This window comes from Haplochromis burtoni, unplaced genomic scaffold (assembly GCF_018398535.1).
Source record: "Haplochromis burtoni strain Fernald_Lab_line unplaced genomic scaffold, NCSU_Asbu1 Contig_63, whole genome shotgun sequence".
NCBI lineage: Eukaryota > Metazoa > Chordata > Actinopteri > Cichliformes > Cichlidae > Haplochromis > Haplochromis burtoni.
Genome location: NW_024582424.1, coordinates 247,003 through 272,519, shown reverse-complemented (window position 1 = coordinate 272,519; position 25,517 = coordinate 247,003). Strand labels below are relative to the sequence as shown.

Genomic DNA, 25,517 nt, shown 5'->3' with positions numbered 1-25,517 from the left:
ACCACTTTTTAAATCATAGATAAATGATCATTTATCAGAATTATTGTTGATTACGTTTTCCAATGTCAGTTTGTCAACTGGGGCTCCAATAAAACCTGGTTCTAACTGATAGAAGCTGGATCATCATGGTTTACTCCCTTAAACATACCCAGGGTCGCACATCTGTAAATCCCTAATAAACTGGGTCCCACCTCAGAAGCTGAGAGAAGTGTAATAAAAGATGAAACCCACTGGGCCAGCTTCCTCCTTTAAAAGGTCTGGAAGCGACTCAGAAAAGTGGCTGTCAGACTTAAGAAAAAAAGGCATGTAATGACAATCTTCAGATGGAGAAAATGAACTGAAAAAAATGATGATGATGATGATTATTACTATTACCTCCCCTAAAGAGGTTTTTTTTTTTTTTGGTAGCATTTGCAAGCCCAGGTCATTCTGTCTGTAAACACGGCAGTTTGAAAAGTTTTGTATGAATCCTGATTAGACTTTGTAGTGTTGTAGAGTTGAGTCATGTTAACAATCTATTAAAATTTGGCTTACATTCACCAAGGTCCTCAAGGTCAACTTAATGATTCACTGGTTGAAAATTGACAAAAAGCCTTATAACTTATATAAGGCTTTATATAAACTATAATCCTTACAAGTGTTGTGTGTATCGTAAATCTATAGAAATTACAACATAAAGATTTAAAATATCACATTACATTTGACTGCTGACCTCTCCTTCAAGGTCAATAGACTGATCTGAAGGTAAACGTTACATTGCTATATAGAGCTATTTAAAATGGTTTCTTAGTGCCATTGATTGAATTGACAACATAATATAAAAAAAAAAATTTAGGGAATGATATACGGGGATTCTAAATATAATAATATATATTATAATAATATATAATAATAATAATAATAATAATAATAATAATAATAATAATAATAATAATAATAATAATAATAATAACAATAATGATAATAACTGCTGTTCTGGATCCCAACAAAAACACTATTCAGTGCATTATAAATCATATAAAGCATATTTTATTCCCAGTAGAAAACAGGAAATAACACGTGTTTAAACTGGTCTAATGTACAATTTACAAGTTAATTTTGAATTAGATGGCAAAAATCTCTTTAAAAAAAAAAGTTGGGATGGGGGCAACAAAAGGCTAGCAAAGTAAATGATACTAAAAGGAAAAAAGAAAATTTGCAACCAGCTTGGTTAACTGGTGACAGTTCAGTAACATGAATGGGTATAAAATGAACATCGGAGAGAAGCAGTGTCTCTCAGAAGATGAGCAGAAATTCACCAATCTGCAAAGAACTCTGTGTACAAATTGTGAAGTTTTAGAGAAGAGAACTGTTCCTCGGATGCCACTTTAGCTCAGTGGGTGAGCAGGTGACCACATGCCAACTCACTGGAGTGCTGGGCACAGGTCCAAGTTTGAGTCCAACCTGTGCACCGTGTCCTAACCCTCTCTCTCTCTCTCTCTCTCTCTCTACTTTCCTGTTTATCTTCACTACTCCACAATCCAATACTTTTTTTAATGCCCAAAAAAGAACAATGTTAACTGCAAAGGTATGTCTGCTGTTATGGAGGTGCATTAGTACCTATAGAATTGGCAGCTTACACATCTAGAAAGGCACCATTAATTCTGAAAGGTAAATACACATTTTAGACCAACATATGTCCCAAACCATAACCCCAAGAAAACCACATACTGCAGATATGACATCAACAACATGACTTCATAATAGAAGAATCTGGGTGCCGAACTGCCTGCAGACCAGGCCTTTCAGCAACTGAAAACATTTGGCATATAATGAAATAAAAAAATACAAGAAAGAAGACTGTTGAGCCAGAATTCTCTGTCAGATAAGAATGGGACAACATTCCGCTCCCAAAAGTCCAGCATCTCTCATCATTTCCCAAACATTTATGGACTGTTGTTAAAAGAAGAGGGGATGCTACACATGAACATGACCATGTACCAAATTTGTCTGAAATGTGTTGATGTCATCAAATTCAAACTGACCTTTTCGTTCTTCTTTAAATGATACATTTCTCAGTTACACATTTGATATGTTTTCTATGCTCTTTCATAAAACAAAAATGTGGGTTTATGTGATTTACAAATCTTTCCATTCTGTTTTTTATTGACATTTCACACAGTTTTCCGATTGTTCAGATTGGGTTTGCAAATGTTACAAGACTCATTTCCGGGATTCAACAGATAAAAGCTTATCACCGAAAGAGTTGAGCTGGTTACTGTCACTTGCTCTTTATGGGGGGTGTTTGGCCAAGCACTGACACATTCTGACCTTCCAGATCAGACTTTTTTTTTTTTTTTTTTTTTTTTTTTTTTACATCCTAATAATTTCATCCATACAACAAAAGAAAAGGAAAAACACTGCCTATCATATCTATAAAACCCCATCTAAAGGCAAAATAAGCACCTGTAACCAGTTAACACACTAAAACCAAACTGTGCCAAGACATTTCTCAATTAATGATTCTTCCCCTCGCTATTAATGATAATTTTATGATTACAAAGCAAAGACTTAGCCATATTGTTGTTTTGATAATGAAAGAAAACCACAAAGAATACAGACAGGCCCTGCTGAGACTCTTGACTTTTACCTGCTTGTCGTAGTTCCTGCCATACAGCCACACACAGACCTCTAAGCTCACAGCATGCAAGGAAGTGGTACTGCGTTTGCTTATTTTGACAGTTCATCTGTATCTTTAAAAAGCCGTCTCGTGTGTCGTATAAAACAAAAGAAACCCGAATGAAGCCACTCGACTCACTCAGCGTTGCATGTTATGCGTGTCCTACCTTACGAAAGCTCTTACTTAATCCATCCGGTGTTAATCCATTACCGGCGGGGAAAATGTGACCGACATCATTTGTAGTCACTTCATGCTGATATCTGTCTGCGACAACTATTTGTAGCTAATAACAAAAACCGAGACAATTCAACAGCCAATAAAAATATTATATTGCATTACTATGACAGGATATCCACCGCTGTCACCAAATATTGCACTAAGCATTTTATGTACACCGTTTCCCGGGCAGCCGATATGGCAGAAGTCGCATGTCACTTTTATTGGTTATCTATCGATAAAATATCCCCGTTACTCAACCGCTAGTTATTTTTTGGTGATTTCCGGGGACTGAAAGCGTCCGTGACAACAACCCGGAAGTAGCTCTATGAAAACTTCCGCTCGGTGGAAAATTCCAACTGAGGAATCAAATGGTAGGCAAACGCTTTCGCCTTCGGGAATTAATAGCATAATTTTTACATATCAAAGATGATATTTTATTTAAAACATATATTTAATATATTCTGACGTCTTTTTTAAATCAAGTATATAGCCGTTTGTTATTGAGAATGCATGTTAAAAATGTTAAGATATGAGAGATCCCCCCCTGTCTTTCCAAAACAAGTGGATTCCATAAAGCTGCTCAAACTTGCAATTTGGGTGGTGTACTCGCGTGTAATTTTTCTCATTAAACTTATCGTTTGGCCGTTATATTGAACATTTATCCACACTAAAGAGCGAATGCGCCATGGATTTTTGTTTGGGACGGTTAATGTAGCTTCGGATAAAGTAGCCACACACTGGTCGAAGTTTATTCACTTTGTTGGATGTTTTTGTCAGTGACAAGAGTTTGGCGCGCCCGGGTGTAATTGGAAGTTACCACTGGTGGTATGACCGAGGTACTTGATCAGCTGTGCCATTAAAACAGTTGACATTGCTTATTGAATAGAAAAGAACCAATATTTTTTTTCTTGTTAGTTAGTCTACTCTGACGCTGCAAAGCAAATGATATGCCAGCAAGCCTTAGTTAATTATCAACTGAATACAATTTTGTCACGATCTGTGTAAGTATTGACTTTGTTTGATGAATTTTGTAAACGCTAATATCCTTGATGTGCAGTTTGAACAGTACATTGTTCTTCCTGATGTACCAAGAGTGAAAGCTTATCGTGAAAACGATCTAAGTCATCTAGTCAAACAAGAACTGCAACATTAGATTGGCCAATGAATGATGCGATCTATCTTAACTTATTGTCTCCTACAGTTTAACGAAGTACTTCATTTTGGCTCTTCTTCAATTTCTTCGCGAAGATGGAGACCTGCACACACGTCTTCCAGATTTCTGGGATCAAAATCCGCGATGAGAAGAGAGTTCTGATCCAGGGAATTCAGCAGCTGGGTGGGAAATACATTGGTGGCTCAGTGAGTAAGATTGAGATCCCTCAGTAGATTTTAGGGAAATGCCACGTGCACTTGTGCCCAAGCTGAAGGGTTGCAGCTTGTGAATGATTTCATTTTTCTTCCTGATGCTTTTAGTCTTTATTCAGTCTATGCGATGTAAGAAAACATAATAGTTAGAGACTAATCATAAACTAAAGTAATGATGACAGTGTTTAGACACCAATCAAAAAGGAAATGCACTTGTTCCTAAAGTAGCTGACTGAATGAATTACTTGCTGTGCTTGCTGTCAATCATTAATTAGTTCTGTGGAAGTCTGTGTTCTGTGTCTTTATCTTGACAGTCCAAGTAAAGTTTTCAATTGTATTTTTATATTTATATATTGCTTTGATTATCCCTCTACACAAATGAGAACAAAACTATTAGTGTATATGTAGAATTTCAATTCAAGTGTTGTTAAACAGCAAGGATCTTTTTTTAATACAGCTTTTCCAAGCGTCCTAGTTTTATTTTTGATCTTATTTCACACACAGAACCAAAATTATTGCACAAAACCCCAAAACTATCAGGGTTAAAATTATTAGACCTTTGTGCAGGTCAGTCAATAGCGCTAACTTTGACCTTTGGTTTGCATCGTCGTTGTGTTGAAAGACGAAGCAGCAAACCAGACCCAGTTCTGCTGCTGACTGCTTAAGGTTTTCTTTCAAAATCTTCATATCCTTTTTTTCATGATTCCTTTCATGGAGATGAGATTCCCACTTCAGGACGCACTGAAGCACACAGCATAATACTCCCACCACCGTGTTTCACTTTGGGGATAGTGTTCTTTGGGTTGTATGTCTCACCCTTCTTTCTCCAAGGATAAGCAGGGTCTCTCTGGCCAGAGAGCCCTGGTTTTGTCTCATCTGACCAAAAGATGTGCTTTCAGCATGTGCAGTCTTTCTGCAAAAGTGGAGTTTTTCTTAATCTGCAACCTCGCAGTCCATTCTTGTGCAGGTGTCTAATGATTGCCTTCTTTGAGTATACAATTTACAACTTGGCTAAGTCATTCACTAGTCTCTTGGAAGTTGTTCTGGGGTCTTTAGAAACATGGAAACACTGTGATAACTTTGTATCCATCTCCTACTTTGTGCATCAACAATTCTTTTTCTCAAGTCTAAACTGTTTTCTTTCTGTTTTTGTCATGAAGCTCAAACTCTTGCTGAAGTTTTTATACTGTGCGTAAGTTGGAAGGTAGCTCTCGGTTTTCACATGATTTTACAAATTTTGAGCAAAGCTAGTGTAGAAATGCTGTTAAAGAAGCACTAGGGAAATTTCAGACAAAAACTATAAATGTCAAAGGGGAGCTGATTACTTTGCCCTGATTTGCAGCTAAATCAGATGGTACAGCCTAGCATCCTCATCTATTAACTTACATGATAAATGTGAATAAATGAACTGGGGATCCACCTAAAAGTGGAACACTGTTAGTTGCACTGAACATCTGTTGTTGATTTCAAACTGCAACTGTTGCGTTATTGACAAGCTCCACTTATAAAACTGTCTTGTGATGATTACATATAACCACCTTAAACTGCCTTCTTATAGGTATATCAGCACGCTTGCACCCATCTCATAATCCCTCAGGTGTTGTCCAGCGAGAAGTTTTTGGCAGCTTGTGCTGCAGGTGAGTCATGATGGCTGTGAATTTCATGTCAGTGGATCTTTGTTTTCGTTGCTATTTTAGCCTACATACATTTAACGTAGCCATAAAATGCTTCATTGTTTCTTAAGTTTTTTAAGTCCTAGAGGTAACATAACACATTTTATTGAATTTCTTCCCTCTTGCTGCTCGTCTCTTGCTAGGAAAGTGGGTTGTAACTCCCGACTACGTGCTGGACAGTGTTAAGAATGGCTCCTGGCTCGCAGAGGAAATCTATGAGGTGGCCATTTCCACAGGTTCCTCTGCTGCCTTCTACCCTGTCAAACAGTGGAGAGAGAAAGTGGCCAGTGGGAGACTGAAAGGGGCCTTTCAGGGCTGGAGGGTGCTCCTTATGGTCCAAGGGTCCACACGCAGAGCAATGTTCAAACGGTTACAAACCCTTGTTCTCTTTTAACCCATGTTCAAATAAAACGAGTGTCTGGTTAATTAATACATTTTTGGGTTGTTTTTTTTTTTTTTTTTATTCATTCACAGACTCCTAAAAGCAGGCAGGGCTGAGGTATATCACTGCCCTCCCCCCTCTTATGCCTCTATCACTCATGTCATGGCGAAACCTGTTACAGAATCCTCAAAATCCCACAGTGCTCCTTGTTACCCTGTGAGCCACATAGTCCAGCACCTCTTTGGGGTAAGTCATAAGAATGCATGTTTTAAAAACATATAAAAAATAATAATAATTTAAGCAACATATTTAAAACTGATTATTATTATTAAAAAATTATTTTATTTTTTTTAATTTTCTTTTGGGGGGGTGGTGATTTAAATATTTTATATGGTCTTCATTTATATGTGCACATACTAGTCTAATCTTTATTAAACAGTTCATGTTAAAAAAATTATCTTGTAGACTGAAAGCCTATTGTTTGGGGGTCAAAGCAATCGTGTGGATATGAATTTCAACATGACAGAAGAGCAAGAGGCTCATCCAGCAGATGTGAAGGAGAATTTCTCTACTCTGGAGGCGGAGCTTAAGACATATATCAAACAAGTGGTGTGTATTTGGGTTTTTTATTTTTTTTATGAGTGATTTTGTGTTTTCTTGACATCATTTTCTTTTCTTTCTTTTTGTTGCTTCTAGGGCCAGCCAAGACTGTGCTTCCTTGAATATTTGGGCTACCATGACCCCTATAGTCCCCTGGCTCAGGTAGATGTGCAGACATATCAACCCCCACCCTTGATCACTACTGTACATCTCTACAATAACTATGTGTTTCATCAAGAGGCTCAGGTCATTTAATTTCCTTTATGTCATGCATTTCAATGGAAAGTGACATCTAGAGCAAGGGCGCATCATACCCAGGTCACAATTTAACCACCACTGTCAGCTGATCTGAGAGTTTTGATTGGCAGGCCTATTAACAATACTCTCCACTGTCCTGTCCATACCTTACCCAAGTGGATATTACTAATAGAAGTGCTCATGTTTTTCCATATGCCATTTACCCATAACAGACAGTCAGAAATGACCCCCAAGAACTTTTAAAGCCCATTCACTTCCTATTTCCATTACCCTTCTGCCCTCAACTCTTTCTGCCATCCATCTCTCTGAGTGCTGTGTTTCCTTCTGCTTTCCATATACCTCTTGAATTTTATCATTGTTCTTGTATTTCTCCAGGCAACAAAAATGGACTTCAGCAATGTTGGCTGCATGATAGAGTGTGGCCTCTTCACTGAAGCCTTGGACTCAATCAGAAGTGGTGTGTACCCAGGCCTCCTGCCACCGGCGCCGCACCTGATCTCCCTCTTAGAATACGCTCAGCAGGTAGGCATTACCATACTGCAGAAACTCCCACCTACTGCTAGTGTAATATCCTCAGGGGCTGCACAAAAGTAGAACTTGCTCTACATTTTTGAGTGTGGATAGCTGGCTTTGAGAGGTCTTTTTATTGGTTTTACTGTCTTTTGATTAAACTGTAATTTAGAGATGTAACATAATTAATTTAGTTATTGTACCTTTTTTTTTTTTTGATAAGTAATTTTGTCAGTGAAATATCAGATCTCATCACATCCTCACATTTCCATCAAATATTTAACTTTATGTGACCAACAGTTCAAAATCAGAACAAGAGCGTGCACAGTGATAGCAAACAAACAAACATACTGTATTTACTCTGCATCATCCTGGACCAGCTGGAAATAAGTTTTACTAATTACTTTACTTAACTTTTACTTATTTACTTATTTAAAAAGAACAAAACAAAAACTTAAATTATTGTTTGGCTCTAATTACATTCTTGGCATCGTCACATCCATTATTTAAGAAAATAAATAAATTGTAGCTTCACTGAATTTTAAGTCTGTATGTACATCCCCGCATTCAAACCAACTGGAACTCAGTTGCTGTGTGCTGATTATGTCACAGGGTAACGCCACATCTGTCTTCATGAGAAATTTCCAGCAGGTCCTTGATAAACTGCTTATTACCAACCCTCCCTGGATGGCTCCCAAGTCAGTGAAACAGTATTTTACTCAAGTGCTGCAGTGTCCTCGGTGTAAGAAGGGCTTGTGGTCTTTTCTAGAGACAGCCATCAGGTAATTATTCCTGCTAATAATTTTATACTGCAAAAATGAAGAGTAACCATGTGATGTGTAGTGAACAAACACTCTAGTAGGTAGCAGTTGTGGTAATTTTACAAATATTTTATCTTCCAGATATTCTATGTCTAGTGAAGAGACCTGTCACGCACTTCCTGGACCTGGCCTTCCAACATTGTTACACTTCCACTGTTACATCCTGACTCTCTTCCTGAAGATCTTCCAAGGGGAGCTCCACTCAGTCACTGCCGGGTAACAGTTTAAATAAACTCAGTTGGAGAAAGAACCATTTTTTATTTATTTATTTTAAATCAATCAGTTTAAATCATCACACATGTCGGGAGAATCATTGCTTGAAGTTGCCCTTTCTGACATGTCCACTTCGACCGTGTTCTCATTATTATATCTCAATATAATTAGAATTTAAATGATTGGTTGGGCACTCACACATCATGCAGGAGGCAGAGCTGCCTTACTCTTACAAGGACTCTGTCGAACACTATAAAGACTTTGTGCTAGATAGCTGGCAGGGTAAAGTCTGTTTAATGTCTGATACAAATGATTAGGACATTTGTGTTCTCACACGCAGCTCCTATGGGTAATGTCTAGTAAAGTTCAGGGTTGCAGCGCATGTGTGAAAACAGCTTTAGAGTTGATTTCTTCTATTCTGTTAGTCCACAAAGCTCATAATCTGTATTGCAAGGACATACGTGTAGAAATTCTTAACAATCACTGTAGTTTAGCTGGAGTTGATACAGTAAGGTTTTTAAGTATTTGGAAAATTACACATATTTTGCAATTTTGCTTCATGCTGCCACAAATGAATCTACATGTGATTGAAGTCCAGACTTTCAGATTTAATTCAAGGTGTTCAGCAATTGAATTCTATTAGCTGTTTAGGAATTACAGCCTTTTTCCTTTTTTTTTATTTTATTCATAGCTTCCTTTTGTTTCTTTAGTTGTTAATTTTTTTCCTCCAGAGGCTGAAAAGAAATTGAACAAACTAGCTTAATTTCAAATTGATGTTGTTTTTATTAATTATTGTTTTTTTTTTAATACTTGGATGAAAATCCTATGTAAACAACGACCACCTGAAGTCTTGAACCCATGAACTTCACCAAATGTTGTTTCCTCCCATGACATGTTCTGCCAGGTCTTTACTGTTTTTCTTAACCAAGGAAAGGATTATGCAATCATCTACCTTAGCTGTCTTCTGTGGTCTTTTAGGACCTTTGGTGCTTCTGAGCTTGTTTTTAAAAATGTACTACACGTAATGTTTTTGCTCCCTCTAAGATTTTTTTTTTCCTGCTTAATGTAGACTTCTGTCACCTGCTGGGGTTAGGTGACAGAAGGGTTAGGTCATTGAATAACGAGGGAACGGGCAACAGGTGCCATGTGACCTTGAAACTGCTTGCCACTCAGTCGTCCAGTTACTTTTAATACCAGGGGGCTATGTATAAAATTTATTGTAGTTCTTATTCAGATAATTAAGTACTTTGGTTGTACCCCCATGAATAAAAGCTGAAAGTCTCTATTTTAATAATTTCTTATTCTTCCTTAGAGAGTTTGTGCAGCTCCAGGGAGCCCCTCCAGCATCAGCATCAGGATCTTTGCTCTATAGAACCTTCTGGACTGTGTGGGAGCGCTCCACCCTCCTGTCCAGTGCTGTAAAACAACTAATGCAGCTTTTGATACAGGCTGCCATGACTGTAATTTACTTTGATATTCTTATTGGATAATGTGCTCAGTCATTCAGAATGTTTTATTTTGATCCATAATTGACAGCAGATTGTAGTCTGACCTCATGACTAAAGTTACTATTGCTCATGGAGCTCGCTAGGTTCAAAATGTTGTTTATCTTTTCTAAAGGAGTACACCGAGAGGGATGAGAAGCAGAAGTTGCACTTGGCAGACACCCTACTGGATTTCCTGTCTGTGTTGGTGGAGTTTTGGTGTCAGCAGCATTTCAAATTAAACCAGACACTAGTGGATAAAGGCCTGAAAGACTTGTCGGAATATCTTGCTGTCATTAGCCAGGGTAAGTGATAAAAACTGAAATTTGAGAACAGGAAGCATATTCAGAAAAACAAAACTTCTGTTATGTAAATTCTGTCCTAAGTTCAAAGTTTGGTTTCTGAATTTCATTTTCTTTTACTTAAAAAGTGGTAGAAGTAGTTTAAGCAGTTTAAAAACTTTATTTAGCAAAATTGTCTCTTTTGTTTATTCGTACGGTTTGACACAAAGTTTTCTTTATTCTAAAACAAAAATCTCTTCTAAAAAGATGCTCTCTTATCTTCTGATTTTCCTCTGTGGTTTTTCCCCATAGATTTATCTCCGAATATTTTGGTAGAACTGGTTATCAGGGTTCGCTCTACCAGGCTTAAGTTGATGGTGGCTGATGCCATATTCAGGAATCTCTGCTGCAGAAATGGATGCACTATGGGAGATGAACCTCTGTCACTCAAGAAAATGGTGCGTTTCTTGTTCCCATGTTTCCTTGTCCTTTATTCCTTGTTCCGTTTGGCAGATTTTGTCATTTCTACTTCTGGTACATTTGTGATAATCTTCCATTTTTACCGGAAACTCTGAAATTCCTTTTTGGATTCACAGTGGTTTCTTGAGCGTCTGATATAATTGTACACGAAAAAAAAAATGCTTTTCTCTCTCTTTTCCCCCACTTTAAGTTAGTGTTAGAAGCAAAACACACAGTTGGTCTGCATTAGTTAATGACAGTTTTAATAAACTGGTATAGATTACATTATAGATTACATTTGCCCTTATGTGCCATGAAATGATTTCTGATGTCGTCTAACCAGAATATTATATTGCACTAGAACATCTGGCTTTCTCACTCTCCATTGGTGGCTTTGTGCTTCCTCAATTCCCTAAGGACGCACATATCAACTTGCAGTGTAAAGGCACTGTCTGACCTTGTGTATATCTGTGTGACTTCTGACAGGTGCTTTTCTACCTGCCTGCTCTGGGAAGTTTGGCTCTGAGTCCCAGTGGTACTCGCCTCAGGACTGAGCCCAGCTCACACAGCTGCACTAGTCAGGGGACCGACTGCAGGTCAGTTACACGCAGCTGTCTGTCTGTGCTACCGTTAAGTCCACATTGTGCATTCTCACAAGAGCCTGGAGCAAAACATGGAGGGGCTTACACACAGAGGTGGAGGCTGCACAAATGTCTGGTTTAAAATTCCAGTATGATGTTCAAATGTTTAACTTTGCATAAGCTATAGCACTTCAATGTCTTGTATTAGATTTACATTTGCCAAACTTCTTGAAATGTATTAATTTTTGAAGATGAGCTTAGAGATTCCCAGTGGCAGTGTGTTTAGTTAACTTTTTCATTTTTTTGACTTCAGAAAATTGTGACTATCAATCATATCGATGTCTAGTTGTCTAACCTTGTTTAGAGCCTGCATATCTACTAAAGATATAGCAGAAAGCATGTTGCTAGTAATCTTTTAGCAAAAAATACACATGAAAAGCTGTCACCCTGTAAAGTTGGTTATTGTACCATGTTTGTTGGCTTGTCTGTGTCTAAAATAGCTGATGTAGTCGACCAGCAGTTTTCTGTGCCTCCATTGTCTGGATTCTTCTCACATAGTTCACGGTAGACAGCATAGCATTAGGCCAAACAAGTGAAAATGAACAGATCCTTTGAGAAATGTGAGCGAAAAGGAACAAAGGAACACCTGGTGAAAGGAGAAGTGTGTGGAGGTGAGGAGCAGAGATGCATGAATGGACTAAGGGAAAGCTGGAGACAGACAAATAGAGGTCAGACGGAGTTGGCATGTGATGGGTCGTGCCCAGGTCTGATCATATCAGTGTGTGCTGGCTGACAGGAGGGGTGCACGGGGAAGTTAAACACACACACACACACTGATATGGACAGGGAGCCGCAGATAGACTTGGGTATCCCACCAGGCCTTTGTGTCTTCCCATACGACCACCAGCTCTCAAGCCCCCCCCATCTCTCTTGGTCTACTCTTGCATATTAAATCCCTCTCTAACTGCAAACGCACCCACTTTATCCATACCCCATATCAGACATCTGCTGTTTCACCAGCAGGTAGTTGGCCTGGAAAAGGGCAGGAGTCACCAGGGAGCAGGTTCATGTGAAGGCTACTGGTTCATGCACAGACCTTCTCTTCCCCTCCATCCCTACTCTGTTTCTACTTTCTGCTTTCCCTGTATTTGCAAGTGGTTTACTTTATTTTGACATAGGCATGTGAAGAAATAAATGAAACAAGGAAAGGAATCTGTGTGGATGAGATAAAGAAATGCCAAAGGGCATGTAAAATCATTTGACCCTAAAAGAAAGAATGAAATCAAAATGACAAAGCCTGTGATGAGCTGAGAACAGAAACCAAGACGGGAAGCTTGTTTTCTGGTTTTCATGGTTAAATTCATGATATTGTACATAGCTGCAGTGATCTTGACAATCTTAATCAATTAACACATTTTATGTTAAAGCGTTTATGCATATGACACACTGCATATTCTATACAATAGCCTACATGATGAAAAACTGCTAAGAAGTAAAAAACAAAACAAAAGGAAAAACACATTATAGATGATATAAAAAATCAGCTATGTTTGTTGTGAGTGCTCAGTCGTAAGACAGGAAGGACTGGTTGGTTCGTGGTCGACCGGGTGAGTTGCCAGCTCTCCTCCCTGCTATCAGTCACCTCTCACTTTCAGAATGCATTAGTCTGTTTTTGATTGACTCAAAGATGTTGTAGTTCTATTTGAGATATTGTGAGCGTGTTTCTTCCGCATCAACAGACAGGCCAGCAACAGGGCATGTGTCCAAGTTACACCAAGCTGACAGGGTGGCTGATTGACCGACTGCTTAGAGGGCCATTTGATTTGCCAGGTGGCTGGTTGCATGGCATGGAGTGCTGTTAGCAGAAGGGAAGCTGTAATTAAACTGTGGTTTTCTTTGTGCTGGCTTAGTCATACTCTTTCCGTTGCTGTAATCGTTTCAGCCCACTTGACTATAGTGTTTTCTTTCTTTCTCTGACCAGACCTCTCTACGAGTCCCAACTTCCAAATATCAGCTAGGGTTTTAAGAAAAGCCTATAAAAGGATCAGCTAGATTCAATAAGATTTTTATAGTGAAGACAGATAAAAAGTAGGGGGGAAGGATTTCTTTTGCTATGATTAGTAAGAAAAATCCCATAAATTGCTTTCTTTCAGCACTTGACCAGCATTTCTGCATTATTTAAATGACTGCTCATACGTTTCTTTAGAGATAGCCTCCAAGGGCACACGCTGCTGCAGGCTCTTGATTGATAGCTGGGCTGCTGTCAGCAGACTGGCCTCCTAAAGTAGACCATGAGGAAAGAAGAGACCGGGGTGTATACAAGCCAAGTACTGTCAACTTCCACTGCCTGTATGGGCAGGGGACACTTGGGTGAAGTGGTTAAATGTGAGCCACCCTCAACATAGACACTGTTATGGAGTCACTTTCTCGCGCGCACTCTCTCACACATGCACACAGAGCTTGTCTCATCTCTTCTCAGCCTTGTCCTTGCTAATAACAAGCAACGTGACAGGACGTGTGTTTCCTCCTCACTGCTGGGAGCTCCTTCCTGGCTTCTGAACAACCCAATTACCAGGGAACAAGCCTCTTCCCTGTAATACGGATGGCACTCCACTTCAATGCAACGCATGCGCATGTGCACATACATATACACACAAGACACCTGTCAGGCTTCACGCAGGCAGATCTTCCATACCTACACACAGGACTAGTGACAGCCCACAGCTATTAGCACGCCACTACTTTGAAGAGGCTTCACTTTCTTTTACTAGTTATTCCTCCTAATGTGCTTGCTCACATTGAATTCTTCGTCTCTGCATTTGAGGCGTTAAGTGGGAGGAAAAGTGTTTTGGAGACAGGAATAGAGGATTAGTTGTGTGAAGTGTGTGTGTGGCCAACACAGTAGGGGTTTGACAGATATTGTCAGATTTCATATAAGATGATATCGTGCCATGAGGGATTCATTTGCTAATGGCAATTTTCACAGTACAGTGATGCTGGTTCCACTTTCTCCACCACTGGGTCTCCCTGCAGTCATGCTCAAATGGTCAATTGCTCTTGTTTACATGAATCATGGGTAATCACTTTTTTTTTTTTTTTTTTTTAAATTTGAAGAAATTTATAAATAGAGCATGTGCGTATTTTCTCATTAACCCTTCTGGGCCACATTCTTTGTCTCCATACAGACCTCAAAACTCTTTGGAGAATGAAACCTGCTCGGAGAAAGAGAACATCCCCAGAGGTTTGAACAGAGTCAACGCAGTAGGTACAGCATGCACCCATTGTTCAAGAGCATAGCTTCACATTTGCAAGGAGTGGACTTTTAATGGACTGATGCACTACAGTAGGTCATCAGGAACATGATAGCGCTGTCATCACTTTCGGTTTAATGAAGAGCACATAATGCATGGCAAAAGTGATTGATTTGCATCGAACCACACTTCCTTCTAGTCAGCTTTATGAGCAGCTTGACTGCATAAGCGGGCCTGCCATGTATGTTTGTGGCAGACTTTGGACCATAATAACGCCTCAGTGCTGTGCCTTCTCTACTTGTTATATCTGCGTTGAAATTCTAGACTGCGCTTTTTGTTTTGTTTTGCTTTTTCGTCATGTCTTTTTCACCTTAAAAAAACTGAACAAAAAAACCAAAACCCTAACAGATAAATGGATAAATCGCAGGGACAGAAATAATGGGGGGCACACACACAAAACAATAACAGATATTAGTACGCACAGTGTGGCTCAGATCTCCATTTTGGAGACATTAAATGCAGCAATTAGGGTAGCACTTTTAAATATACAGCGGCTGCACTGGTGGAACTTCCTGCAATTAGAGGCATGGCACTCTGTGTGAACTCTCGAAGGTGTCAAAGCTCATATCTCCCCCCTCCACCTGATCAGAAAGGCCCTGTGCTGGTGCAAAGGAGGGGTGGAGGGTAAAGGAAAGGGAGTGGGTGTGGGGTTAGGGGGGGTGAAGGCTGAGGCAGGAGACTCAAGGCTGTTGGCATGTGTTGTTTTTCCACTACGTGATCTCTATACCGATGTGGTTGGCATTAATTTTTGATGAACCATCGGCACAGCATACTTCCCTCTCGCCCTCTCATCCCTTCTCGACTCATCCCATTCTCTCCCTCCCTCCCTTCCTTCCTCTCTTTCCGTTACAGGCTTTTCACCCACATATGTAAACTTGCTTTCTTATATTCTGCACATCTTTGCTTTGGAGCATCTGTCTCGCCTTCTGGAACCTCTGTATCTTTGTCACAGTAGCTGAGAGGGGTTGAGGGATTTGGGATGAACTTCTCTTTTGTAGTCCCGCTTTTGCTTGTGGAAGCTCAGTAGAGATTTCCATTTTAATCAGCCCTAATGTACTGTATGTAGACTGTCAAACAAGAACTGCTGAGTTTTCATTGTTTAAAATCTGTTGGCGTTTAGCGGCACATCATTTCTGAAACTTAAGGTCAACATTTACAGAGCGTAGTTCAAAAGCTGCGTTCGGTATTCTTTAACTTGTAAAGCAATGCTACACAGCTTTACCCACCAGAAATAAGTATTGAAAAGGGACGAAGATTGCCATTGGTTAAAAAAAAAAACATATACCCCATAGCATGGGGAGGTATTAGACAAGTTACTTACTGTGCAACTGTGCAAACATCATGCACCACCCTTCATTTTATTATATTTGGCTTCCAAGGAGATCCAGACTTTATTGTAGCTTTTTAAATTGCTCTTGAGCAATAGTTCTCCAGACTTTCTGAAGGTCTTTCAAAGTTTTTCTCTGGACACTCCCTGCTTTTTCACTCTATTTCATTCCGGTCTTTGTAAACGATCATTTTCAGTTGAATTGTTTTTGGGGTTTTTTTGTTTGTTAAGCCACTTAACACTGGCCTATGAATCATTCAGGCATCAAAGGATACCTAATTCAGTAGACTAACCAGTTATTGTGTATACACATAACAAAGAACTGTGCAAAGAATCTGTTTTAAATGGTGTCTTTAGGTACTTTGATACTAGCAGGTCATGGTAAAATCACAGAATTTGATCCCATTTATTTAAAAACCCAACAAACAACAACAACAACCAAATGGAACACAATCTGAAAGGCATCAAATTGTATGTTTGCACTAACAAAGTGATTGCCGAAGAGTTTTTAGCCAAAAACCCAGCCATCCTGTGTGCATCCTTAATAAAATGGAAGAACTGGACAAGTGGACTATTTAGAACTGACAGGCCTAAGAACCATGTACAGCAGATAAACACTGTCTGAAAGTCTTGTCTTTAAGAAATAGAAACAAATTCAGGAAAGACCTGACTGAGGACATGAGTTGAATCAATCTACCAATCTAGTTAAATCCTGGATAGAAAAGTACACGGTGAAACAGAATCGGTCAGAGCTCGGACCTCAGTATTATTATAACTACATAAGCTGATCTTTATGTGCTTCAGGAACCAAGGAGAACTATTTCTGAAGTCTACTTACAGCTCGGCTCAAAAGAATAAAGTTGGTAATGCCAAATATTGACTTTCGAGTTGGTTAATATTGTATAAACTCTGATTTGCGTTATACCTGAACTGTTTTTTGCTCCACATTGTAAACATGTTTATGGTGGGCATTTTAACATGGAAACATAAAAACATTCATTCAAACACAAAGACATTTATCGGCTTAAAGAGTTACACAAGTTTTTATTACTCATTTTGTAGCTTTCGATTTTATCACACACAAGTGCAGTTTATTGAGCGGTCATACGGTAATGTTATCAGTGCTTTAATGACCTGTGTGTTGGCTTAAGAGTTGCTACTTAACGTTTATTCAGCAGCAGTTTGATGAAAGTTCATCACTGCTTACAGCCATTTACAGGGATCATTCCTACCACCTATAGAGTATTATTTTAGGAATATTATGTTGCATAATATGCAAGTATATAGATCTTTGCTTGCTCTTATTGGAGACACTGTATTTCTGTCTGAATGTTTCCTGTTGGCAGAGAGGGTGACATAGATGTTGCTGACCAGTGTTGTTTTTGACTGATTTTAATGGAGTTATCATTCACCATTGGAATTTTGAAATGTTTATTGCCAGTAAATGCATCTGAGGCACAGTTTAAGAAGCAGTAATGTTCACTTGGGGAATTATTTTCCTGCCGTTGCTTTCAGAGGTAGCAATAGTAGATGTCTTCAAATAGTTTTAAATATATCCAGTAACTGGCACAGAATACACTTCAAACACATTCCTTACAAATAGCATTGTTACAGGCTTTGAGCGGCTTTTTGGTCCAGGGATCAGCAGGCCAAGCAGTGCTTTACAGGAGTGTAGCAAGCAGACTGAGGGATATAAAGAGCAACACATACATTTAACTTTTCTATTAAAGTGTGAAACAGGGGATTTATAGAAAAGGACAGGCGGATTTATCCTTTCCGTGCTTGTAAATGCTGAGCATGCAATTACCCCTATAATAGAGGCGTTGTGTCCAAATTGGAACCATTAAAGTGATTTAACAGTGCGTGGATTGGCCCTGGCATTTGCTAGGATGTGTACACATGGGGTGTAGTGGAATGGGTGTTTAATCACTGCGTTTTAGTGCTCGGTAATAGCAGAGCAGCCCATGTAGAACACTGACGTGCCACAAAGTATAGCTTACTCATTAGGTCCTGTAGTTTGGGTGTTTTTGATTTTTAGCTTGGAAATATTGGTTTGCTTGACTGATTGGTCTCGTTACTGATGCTGAAACTGTAACAACCAGACTACCTTCTTTATGATGTCATGCCATCAAATAACTGAGGTTTAATATGCAGTGCAAAATAAAGATTATTGCAAATTATTGCAGCAAATCATAGCACACTCTAATCTGACTTGTCTGAATAGTTTATTACCTGCTCTGTTTTCTGATGCCGTTCTTAATGAACTGATTTATCTCATGATTGCAATGATTTTTGAGCTGCATTCAAGTCCAAAAGCAGACTGTGTAATTCTCTCTGAACACCTCCACAGAGGTGTATGAAGCAGGTAAGAGGTGGAAATAGCGTAGATCTTTCATTTCAGTGGATTTGTAGTTGAATTAAAAATTCTGAGCAATTCTGAGACATTTTACTAAATAGTCCTGATATTTTCACAGAATCAAAAGTAATGTGGGGGAAGGCGGGTTGCAAGTACTTGGTTGTAAATCCTTTGCAGTTAATGAGTGCTTCAGGTCCAGAACCCATGAATCTCACCAGTTACTGTGTTTCCTCACCTTGGGTGCTCTGCCAGACTTCTGCCTCCTCCAAAAATGTATTTATTTATTTATATGTTTTCATCTATGCATTTCTGATTTCATCTCCATCGTCGACATTAATTAGTGACCTGGGTACTTTTGCTCATTACCAAAAGCCTCTTCCATCGTGCCAGAAGCAAATAGAGAAAATTTCGAACAATTATGTCACTGTCTTTAATGCCCAACTGTGCACTGTAAATGACCATTGACACATAATTATTGTATTAAACTTTATGGCGCATCTTTAGAAAAAACAAACATAAAAACAAATTAAGCAGCTTATTAGGTACACCTTAATAGTTCTAGGTTGCATAAATTCAAGAAGGTGTTGGAAACATTGCTCATAGGTTGTTGGGTTTTTTGTGTGTTTTTTTTTTTTTTTTTTCTTTCTTCTTTTTTTCTTTTTTTTTTGTCCACATTGAGATGACAACATCACACAGTTACTGCATATTTGCCAGCTGCACATCTATGAGGTTAATCTCTTGTCCCACCAAATCCTAAAGGTGCTCTATTATGTTGAGATCTTTGTTATATTCAGGAAACCACTTTGAGATGATTTGAACGGTATGATACTGTGTGTTATCTTACTGGAAGCAGCCATCAGAGTGGATCTGTGCTTTCATGTTGTTCATGACAAATTCTGTCTAAAAGTTGGACCAAAAACTGAGTCATTACAGCGGGCAAAGTTTTTTCACTCTTCTATAGTCCAATTTCGGTGAGCCTGTGTGAATTCCATCCTCAGTTTCCTGTTCTTAGTTGACAGGCAGGACACCTGGCACTCCTGACCTCTGACATCAACACTCAACAACACTGACATCAACTGCTGCTCACAGGACATTTTCTTGGGGGAAAATCCCAGCCCATCTGTCACCGGATCAAACCAAACTGTCTTCATATTCACTTAAATCAACTTTCTTCCCCCTTCTGATACTTGGTTTGAACTTCTGCAGTTCATCTTAACCATGTCTACATGCCTAAATGCATTGAGTTACTGCCATGTGATCACTCCATCCTCTATTTCCTTCACTACTTCTCAAATAATCTACAGTTAGGTCCATAAGTGTTTGGATAGCCACACAATTTTTGTAATTTTCCTCTGTACCCCACCAGTGTGGGTTTTATTTCAAACAAATATGCGAGTGAAGGTGCAGATTTCCAGCAGTAATTCAAGGAATTTAATAAAAGTAATGCATTAACTGTTTAATAATTACAGCTACTCTTATGGAAGCTGTTTCATGGCCAGGTGATGCCTGTTCCCTTGTTATTTCACTACAAATTAAGAAGATAACATACCTGGAGTTGATTCCAAGTGTTGAGCTAGCATTAGGCAGCTACCCACTGGAACGCTTAACACGAAGTCCAAAGAGATGTTGATGCAAGTAAAGGAGGACATTTTCACCTAGCGAGAAAGGCAAAAAATAGTTAGTCTACAATCAAGAGAACCCTTCATGAATGGAAATACAGAGGGTTTACACCAAGGTCCAAAACAATGGTTATACTCAAGAACATGAAGGCCAAATTAGGCTATACCAGAAAAGATCTAAAGGACTTGCTGCACTGCTCTGGAAAATTTCTTAGGAAAGATGAAATCAAGAAGAACTTGTATTAGAATGATGATGAGAAAAAAAGTATAGAGAAAAAGAAAAACATCTCATGATTTGACGCATAGCACATCTGTCAAACATGGTGGACCCAATGTTATGGCACGGGCTTGTGTGGCTGCTAGTAGAACATGGTCACTACTGTTTATTGTTGACATGACAGCTGATCGATGTAGCAGGATGAATCATGAAGTGATCAAGGTCGCACTTTGCTCCGATTAAGCCAAATGCTGCAAAACTGTTTGAATAGTGCTTCACAGTGCATAAGAATAATGACCCAAAGCATATTGGAACAGTAACCCAAGAGTTTCTAAAACCAAAGGAATGAGATATTCTTCAATGGCCAGGTCTATCAGCAGATCTCAACCCAATAGAGCATGCTTTTCAATTACTGCGGATATAACTGAAGGCAGTGAGACCCACAAATGAGCACCAAGTGAAGGTGGCTGCAGGAAAATACCTGGTAGAGCATCTCAAGGAATGGAATGCAGTATTTGGTGATGTCCATGGATTGTAGACTTCAGGTATTCACTGAATTCAAGTATTAAAGATAACATATAAAAAATGTTATTTTGTACCAATGTGTGTGTTTTTTTTTTTGTTGTTGTTTTTTTTAAAGAAAAGAAAGAAAGAAAGAAATTAATTTGATTCCAAAATACTTAATGCAAATAAAATATGTTAAAGCTCTTGAATTAAAGCTGGAAGTCTGCATTTGAGTCACATCATGGCCAATTGACTCAAAATTATCTGTGCTGGTACAAAGGTTGAGTGATTGTCCAAATACTTGTGGACCTTTATGAAGAAAATGTGCAATATTTGTCTGTGCCAACCATGGTGGTCTGAGCTGGATTTGAACTGAACTGGAATCCCTACTACTTTTTTCTTTCTTTTTTTTTTATCTCCTCCATTCCATTTTTCAACCTTTCAACTATTGTGGATGGCATTTAATACATCTTTGCAGCCTCAAAGACATTTACTGGAGCAAAGGAATTCTTCAGAATGAATACGAACCAGCATTCTCAATATTTTGCCTGCATGCGTTTTGCTGTCCCCTTCACCGCTTCTTCTCCCTCCCTCTCCCCCATCTCCACCTATTTTCTTTTTTTTTTTTTTTCTTTTTGCCCCACTCTTTGCTCTGTGTGCGTTGGAGTGGAGCCCCTGTACAGGGATGGCGTCCTGGGGAGAGCTAGTAAAGCATTTATTACAGCCTTTGCAGTTCTGTGTTATACTGGCAAGCACAGAGCCACTCATGCTTGGCCTTTAACTTCTCTCTGAAGTTCAGCCATACATGAAAAGAGGGGGCTCTGGCCCACTAATTTATTCCTGATTTAATATTGTATTTGAAAAAGTGAGGAATGCAGTATAAATGAGGAAAAAAGAAATGGGTAGAATAAAATTGTGTACAAAAATGTAAATGGAGTCTTTTGAGAGGGGTTTTTTTTTTTTTTTTTTTTTTTTTTTTTTTTTTTTTTTTTTTTTTTCCGCTGGTAGTTTGCTGATTAAATATCACGTGGTGACACTGGCAATGCCCAGCAGAGCTTTTGAACCTAGGATCTGTGAAGAATCGTTTTCGAGGCTTTGTGCGAGGGCTGTCTACCATAACTTCCTCTTAAGTAACAATATAGGGATGAGTGAACAGGAAGCGGGACTACTTTTTCACCACTACATTCATTTACTCACCAACTGCTCTGATATTAACTTTGTTGGGCACGGGGTGTAAGTGGAAAATCTCCCTCTATAAAAGAGGGAAAGAGCGAGGCGAATTAGCCCAACTCTCCATCTTTAATTTATTTTTTTTTTTCCCTTCCGTGTTTTTTTTTTTTTTTCTCTCCCTTGAAAGATCTCCCCCCTTTTTTCTCATCACTCCTCTTTAATCGCAACCTCATTGGCGGGTCGTACTCTTTTTAGGTCAGGGATTTTTTTTTCGTGTGTTTGTTTGGTGACATTTCTGTGGTATTTAATTGGCGTATTCACCATATGGACGAGGACAATGGGAAGGACATCAGGCACACCCTGATTTTTGATTTCTCTCTTCCGCCTCTTCTTTCTTTTGGGTGTGTTTGTCCGTTGTGTTCGTCCTGGTCGAAGGAGAGACCCTCCTCCACAGAGCTTGCAAGAGGAACCAAGTGGAAACGGTGCTTCAGATCTTGGTGCTTCCTGGCATAGACATCAATGTTAAAGGTAAGACTTCTCTCGCTTTCCCTTTTTTCTATAACCTCTATCTCACTGTCGTCTCACTTCACTCCCACTGTTTGCTCTGGGGTTTTGGAGAGCGATTAACACTGGAGGAAAAAAAAAAAGGGGGGAGAGAAGAAATAGGAGTGTGTGCGCGTCATCATCATTGCCTTTAACCTTTAGCTAAAATGTAAAGGGTGTGTCTAGTAAGAGCAGGATGGGTTTGGAGTGTCAGATTTATAGATTTATGGCCACTTTGCTAAGTGAATTGAATCCCTTTTGATATTTCAGAGTGACTTTCTTTAGTCCCTTTAGGTCAAATATAATGACTTGCCCTCCTTTTATGGAAATGTGCCGTTTTCAAAGGTTTCTCTGATTTTGTAATCACCCCTTAATAGTAGACTAAATTGACTTGCATCTTGGTGGGGGTTATGGGGGATTCTTAAGTCTAAAATGCGATCAAGTAGAACTACGGGGCAAAATGGTAAAATAACTGCTGCCACATTACAGATTTCTCCAAAAAAGGCCTGATGCTAATTGAGTCAGAGCATGTTTGGTTTTCAGAGGATTTTCTTTTCTCAACTACAGCAGATTATCTGTCTGTCATTTTTTTTATTTTTACTTTTTTATTATTAGTCTTTAGAATGTGTCTGTCTCTCTGTGTTTTAATCCTGGATTAAAACATGAAAAGATGCTGCAACGATTTTAATGTTTCTTTAAAACATTCTTTTTTTACTCTTGATTTGTAGCTGTGTATTATCATAGCCTATGCGTTGTGAGCATTTATGATGTTTGAATGCTCTGCTTCCATTGCATTGCTTTATATTTACACTTCTAAAACATTAGTTGTCATTTGTGTTTCAGGCATATTGCATGTATCCTGCCATTATGTGTAGATGATGTGTATGTGCAGAGCTGATCTACCAGAGCCATTTCACTTCCTATTAGTTTGGCCCATTGTACAAAAGTTATTAAATAGTATTGTCCTAGCATGTGCTGATTGATTGACATGTCGAGTGACAATACGTCTTGCAACCAATAACTAGACAACAGAAGCATTACTAGACCAAAACAGAAACTTGTGTGTATAAGCAACAGGTGAATGAAGGTTGAAATCATAATGGTGCATGCCTTAAACTTGATCTTGGCATGCATAATAGCAATATAAAAGTATTTTACCACATGCAAAACAAATAAACATACACAAACAAACAAAGAAAAGAAATTAAAATTTTGGAATTATGGAGTATAGATTCATTTGAGCCCAGAGCCCAGAGAGTGTTTCACAGGTTGTTTGGTGAGGTGAACAACAGGTGGATATTCTAAACTGTGATTAACATTGCTTCCCCATTTCATTTGACTTTCATTTTGAGTCAGCATTGTTTGTGCCTCTGTTTCCGGTTTGTTGATCACATAGACCATGCAGGCTGGACACCTCTGCACGAGGCATGCAACCACGGCAGCACCGAGTGTGTGGAAGCTTTGCTGCACCACCACCCTTCCCCTTTGCTTAATAATCAGGTGGATGGAGTGAGTCCACTGCACGATGCCCTGCTAAATGGACACATGGACATTGCCAAAATACTGCTGGAACATGCAGGCAAGTAAACTCTTGCAGTACATGCACAGACTGACTGCTTCAGCGTATAAGCTGTTAACATTCTGTTGGCGGGAACTTATGCAATATAACAAATGTTGGCTTTATAATAATTAAACAATACTCAAATGTTCTCGAAGTAAGGTTGGTCACACATTGATAGTTTGGTGAATGGTTCTCAAACTCTGTGGCGCAAACAACAAATTGAAAAGACGAAGTTAATCCAACTCAAATGACTACCATTTGATGCAGGGTTGAACAAACAATACTTACCCCCCCCCCCGAAGAGCTCATGCTTTGCATAGAGTTGGCGTGTCTATGTCTTTCTCTATGTAGCCACAATAGCTCGAAAGCTTTTGCGTGAATTCTGATAAAATCCTGTATGGCTGTAGAATGGGATCATGTTAACAATCCATTACATCCACGTCTTCAAAGTCCACTTAGTGATCCATTGGTCGGAAACTGACAAAGAGCCTCATAACTTCACTTCAAACTATGATTCTTACAAGTGTGTCAAAATATAGAAATGACCAGAGAAAGATCAGTGGGAGAAACATTTCACCACTCATCCAAGTCTTCAATCTTAAGAAGACTTAGCTGTGCAACGTGTTCTACAACAACTAAGTCATTATCATATATTTCTTGACTCTTGACAGTTGATGTTGCAGAGCTTTGTAAATATAACATCCTTCCCTATATAGAGATTTGCAGATTTGGACAAAAGGCTGCAGACGACACTCTGCAGGAACAGAAAAGTCTGCTTTCCAAGTCTGATATGTAAGAATCTACTGTAGCAGAATTTTTATTGTATTTTTTTTAAATTGACAACATTTTGTGTTGAAATTTGAGATTATTTTATCTAAAATATTGCAGATACATCACATATATTGAAATGGTGGGAAGGTGATTGACATGTTTGAGTGATTTCCTGTGTCTATAGAGTAAAACATAACAGTAAGAAAATTTCACACATTCTTTTAATTAAAAAATGACAATATTCTTGTGCATATGTATAAGTTCTGAACTTGTTTAATTGAAGGTCATAATTCTATAAATATTACACTGACAGCAGCAGCGTAAAGGCCAGAGTATACAGGGAGTGCAGAATTATTAGGCAAGTTGTATTTTTGAGGAATAATGTTATTATTGAACAACAATCATGTTCTCAATGAACCCAAAAAACTCATTAATATCAAAGCTGAATGTTTTTGGAAGTAGTTTTTAGTTTGTTTTTAGTTTTATCTATTTTAGGGGGATATCTGTGTGTGCAGGTGACTATTACTGTGCAGAATTATTAGGCAACTTAACAAAAAACAAATATATACCCATTTCAATTATTTATTTTTACCAGTGAAACCAATATAACATCTCCACATTCACAAATATACA

General features: G+C 38.7%; 2 protein-coding genes across 7 annotated transcripts in view; one reads left to right on the top strand and one right to left on the bottom strand.

The window, feature by feature from the left end:
* kiaa0825 (KIAA0825 ortholog) overlaps positions 1 to 3,199 on the bottom strand; it is a 116,684-nt gene extending 113,485 nt beyond the window's left edge. For 2 of the 4 annotated variants that reach the window (XM_042221259.1, XM_042221262.1), the window contains exon 1: positions 2,826 to 3,199. The gene's annotated coding sequence lies outside the window, so the exon portion shown is untranslated. The other 2 variants (XM_042221261.1, XM_042221260.1) reach the window with 2 other exon arrangements.
* slf1 (SMC5-SMC6 complex localization factor 1) overlaps positions 3,163 to 25,517 on the top strand; it is a 34,307-nt gene continuing 11,952 nt past the window's right edge. Inside the window, exons 1-17 of one of the 3 annotated variants that reach the window (XM_005922916.3) lie at positions 3,163 to 3,249; positions 4,080 to 4,237; positions 5,802 to 5,880; positions 6,060 to 6,285; positions 6,391 to 6,544; positions 6,764 to 6,907; positions 6,995 to 7,060; positions 7,532 to 7,678; positions 8,279 to 8,448; positions 8,569 to 8,703; positions 10,013 to 10,160; positions 10,321 to 10,489; positions 10,778 to 10,923; positions 11,411 to 11,520; positions 14,691 to 14,770; positions 22,445 to 22,537; positions 23,949 to 24,131. In XM_005922916.3, coding sequence (XP_005922978.1) covers positions 4,127 to 4,237; positions 5,802 to 5,880; positions 6,060 to 6,285; positions 6,391 to 6,544; positions 6,764 to 6,907; positions 6,995 to 7,060; positions 7,532 to 7,678; positions 8,279 to 8,448; positions 8,569 to 8,703; positions 10,013 to 10,160; positions 10,321 to 10,489; positions 10,778 to 10,923; positions 11,411 to 11,520; positions 14,691 to 14,770; positions 22,445 to 22,537; positions 23,949 to 24,131 — 2,161 coding nt within the window. In that variant the 5' untranslated portion in view covers positions 3,163 to 3,249; positions 4,080 to 4,126. Of the gene's footprint in view, positions 3,250 to 3,360; positions 3,880 to 4,079; positions 4,238 to 5,801; positions 5,881 to 6,059; positions 6,286 to 6,390; positions 6,545 to 6,763; positions 6,908 to 6,994; positions 7,061 to 7,531; positions 7,679 to 8,278; positions 8,449 to 8,568; positions 8,704 to 10,012; positions 10,161 to 10,320; positions 10,490 to 10,777; positions 10,924 to 11,410; positions 11,521 to 14,690; positions 14,771 to 22,444; positions 22,538 to 23,948; positions 24,132 to 25,517 lie in introns of those variants that run through there. The other 2 variants (XM_042221266.1, XM_014333727.2) reach the window with 2 other exon arrangements.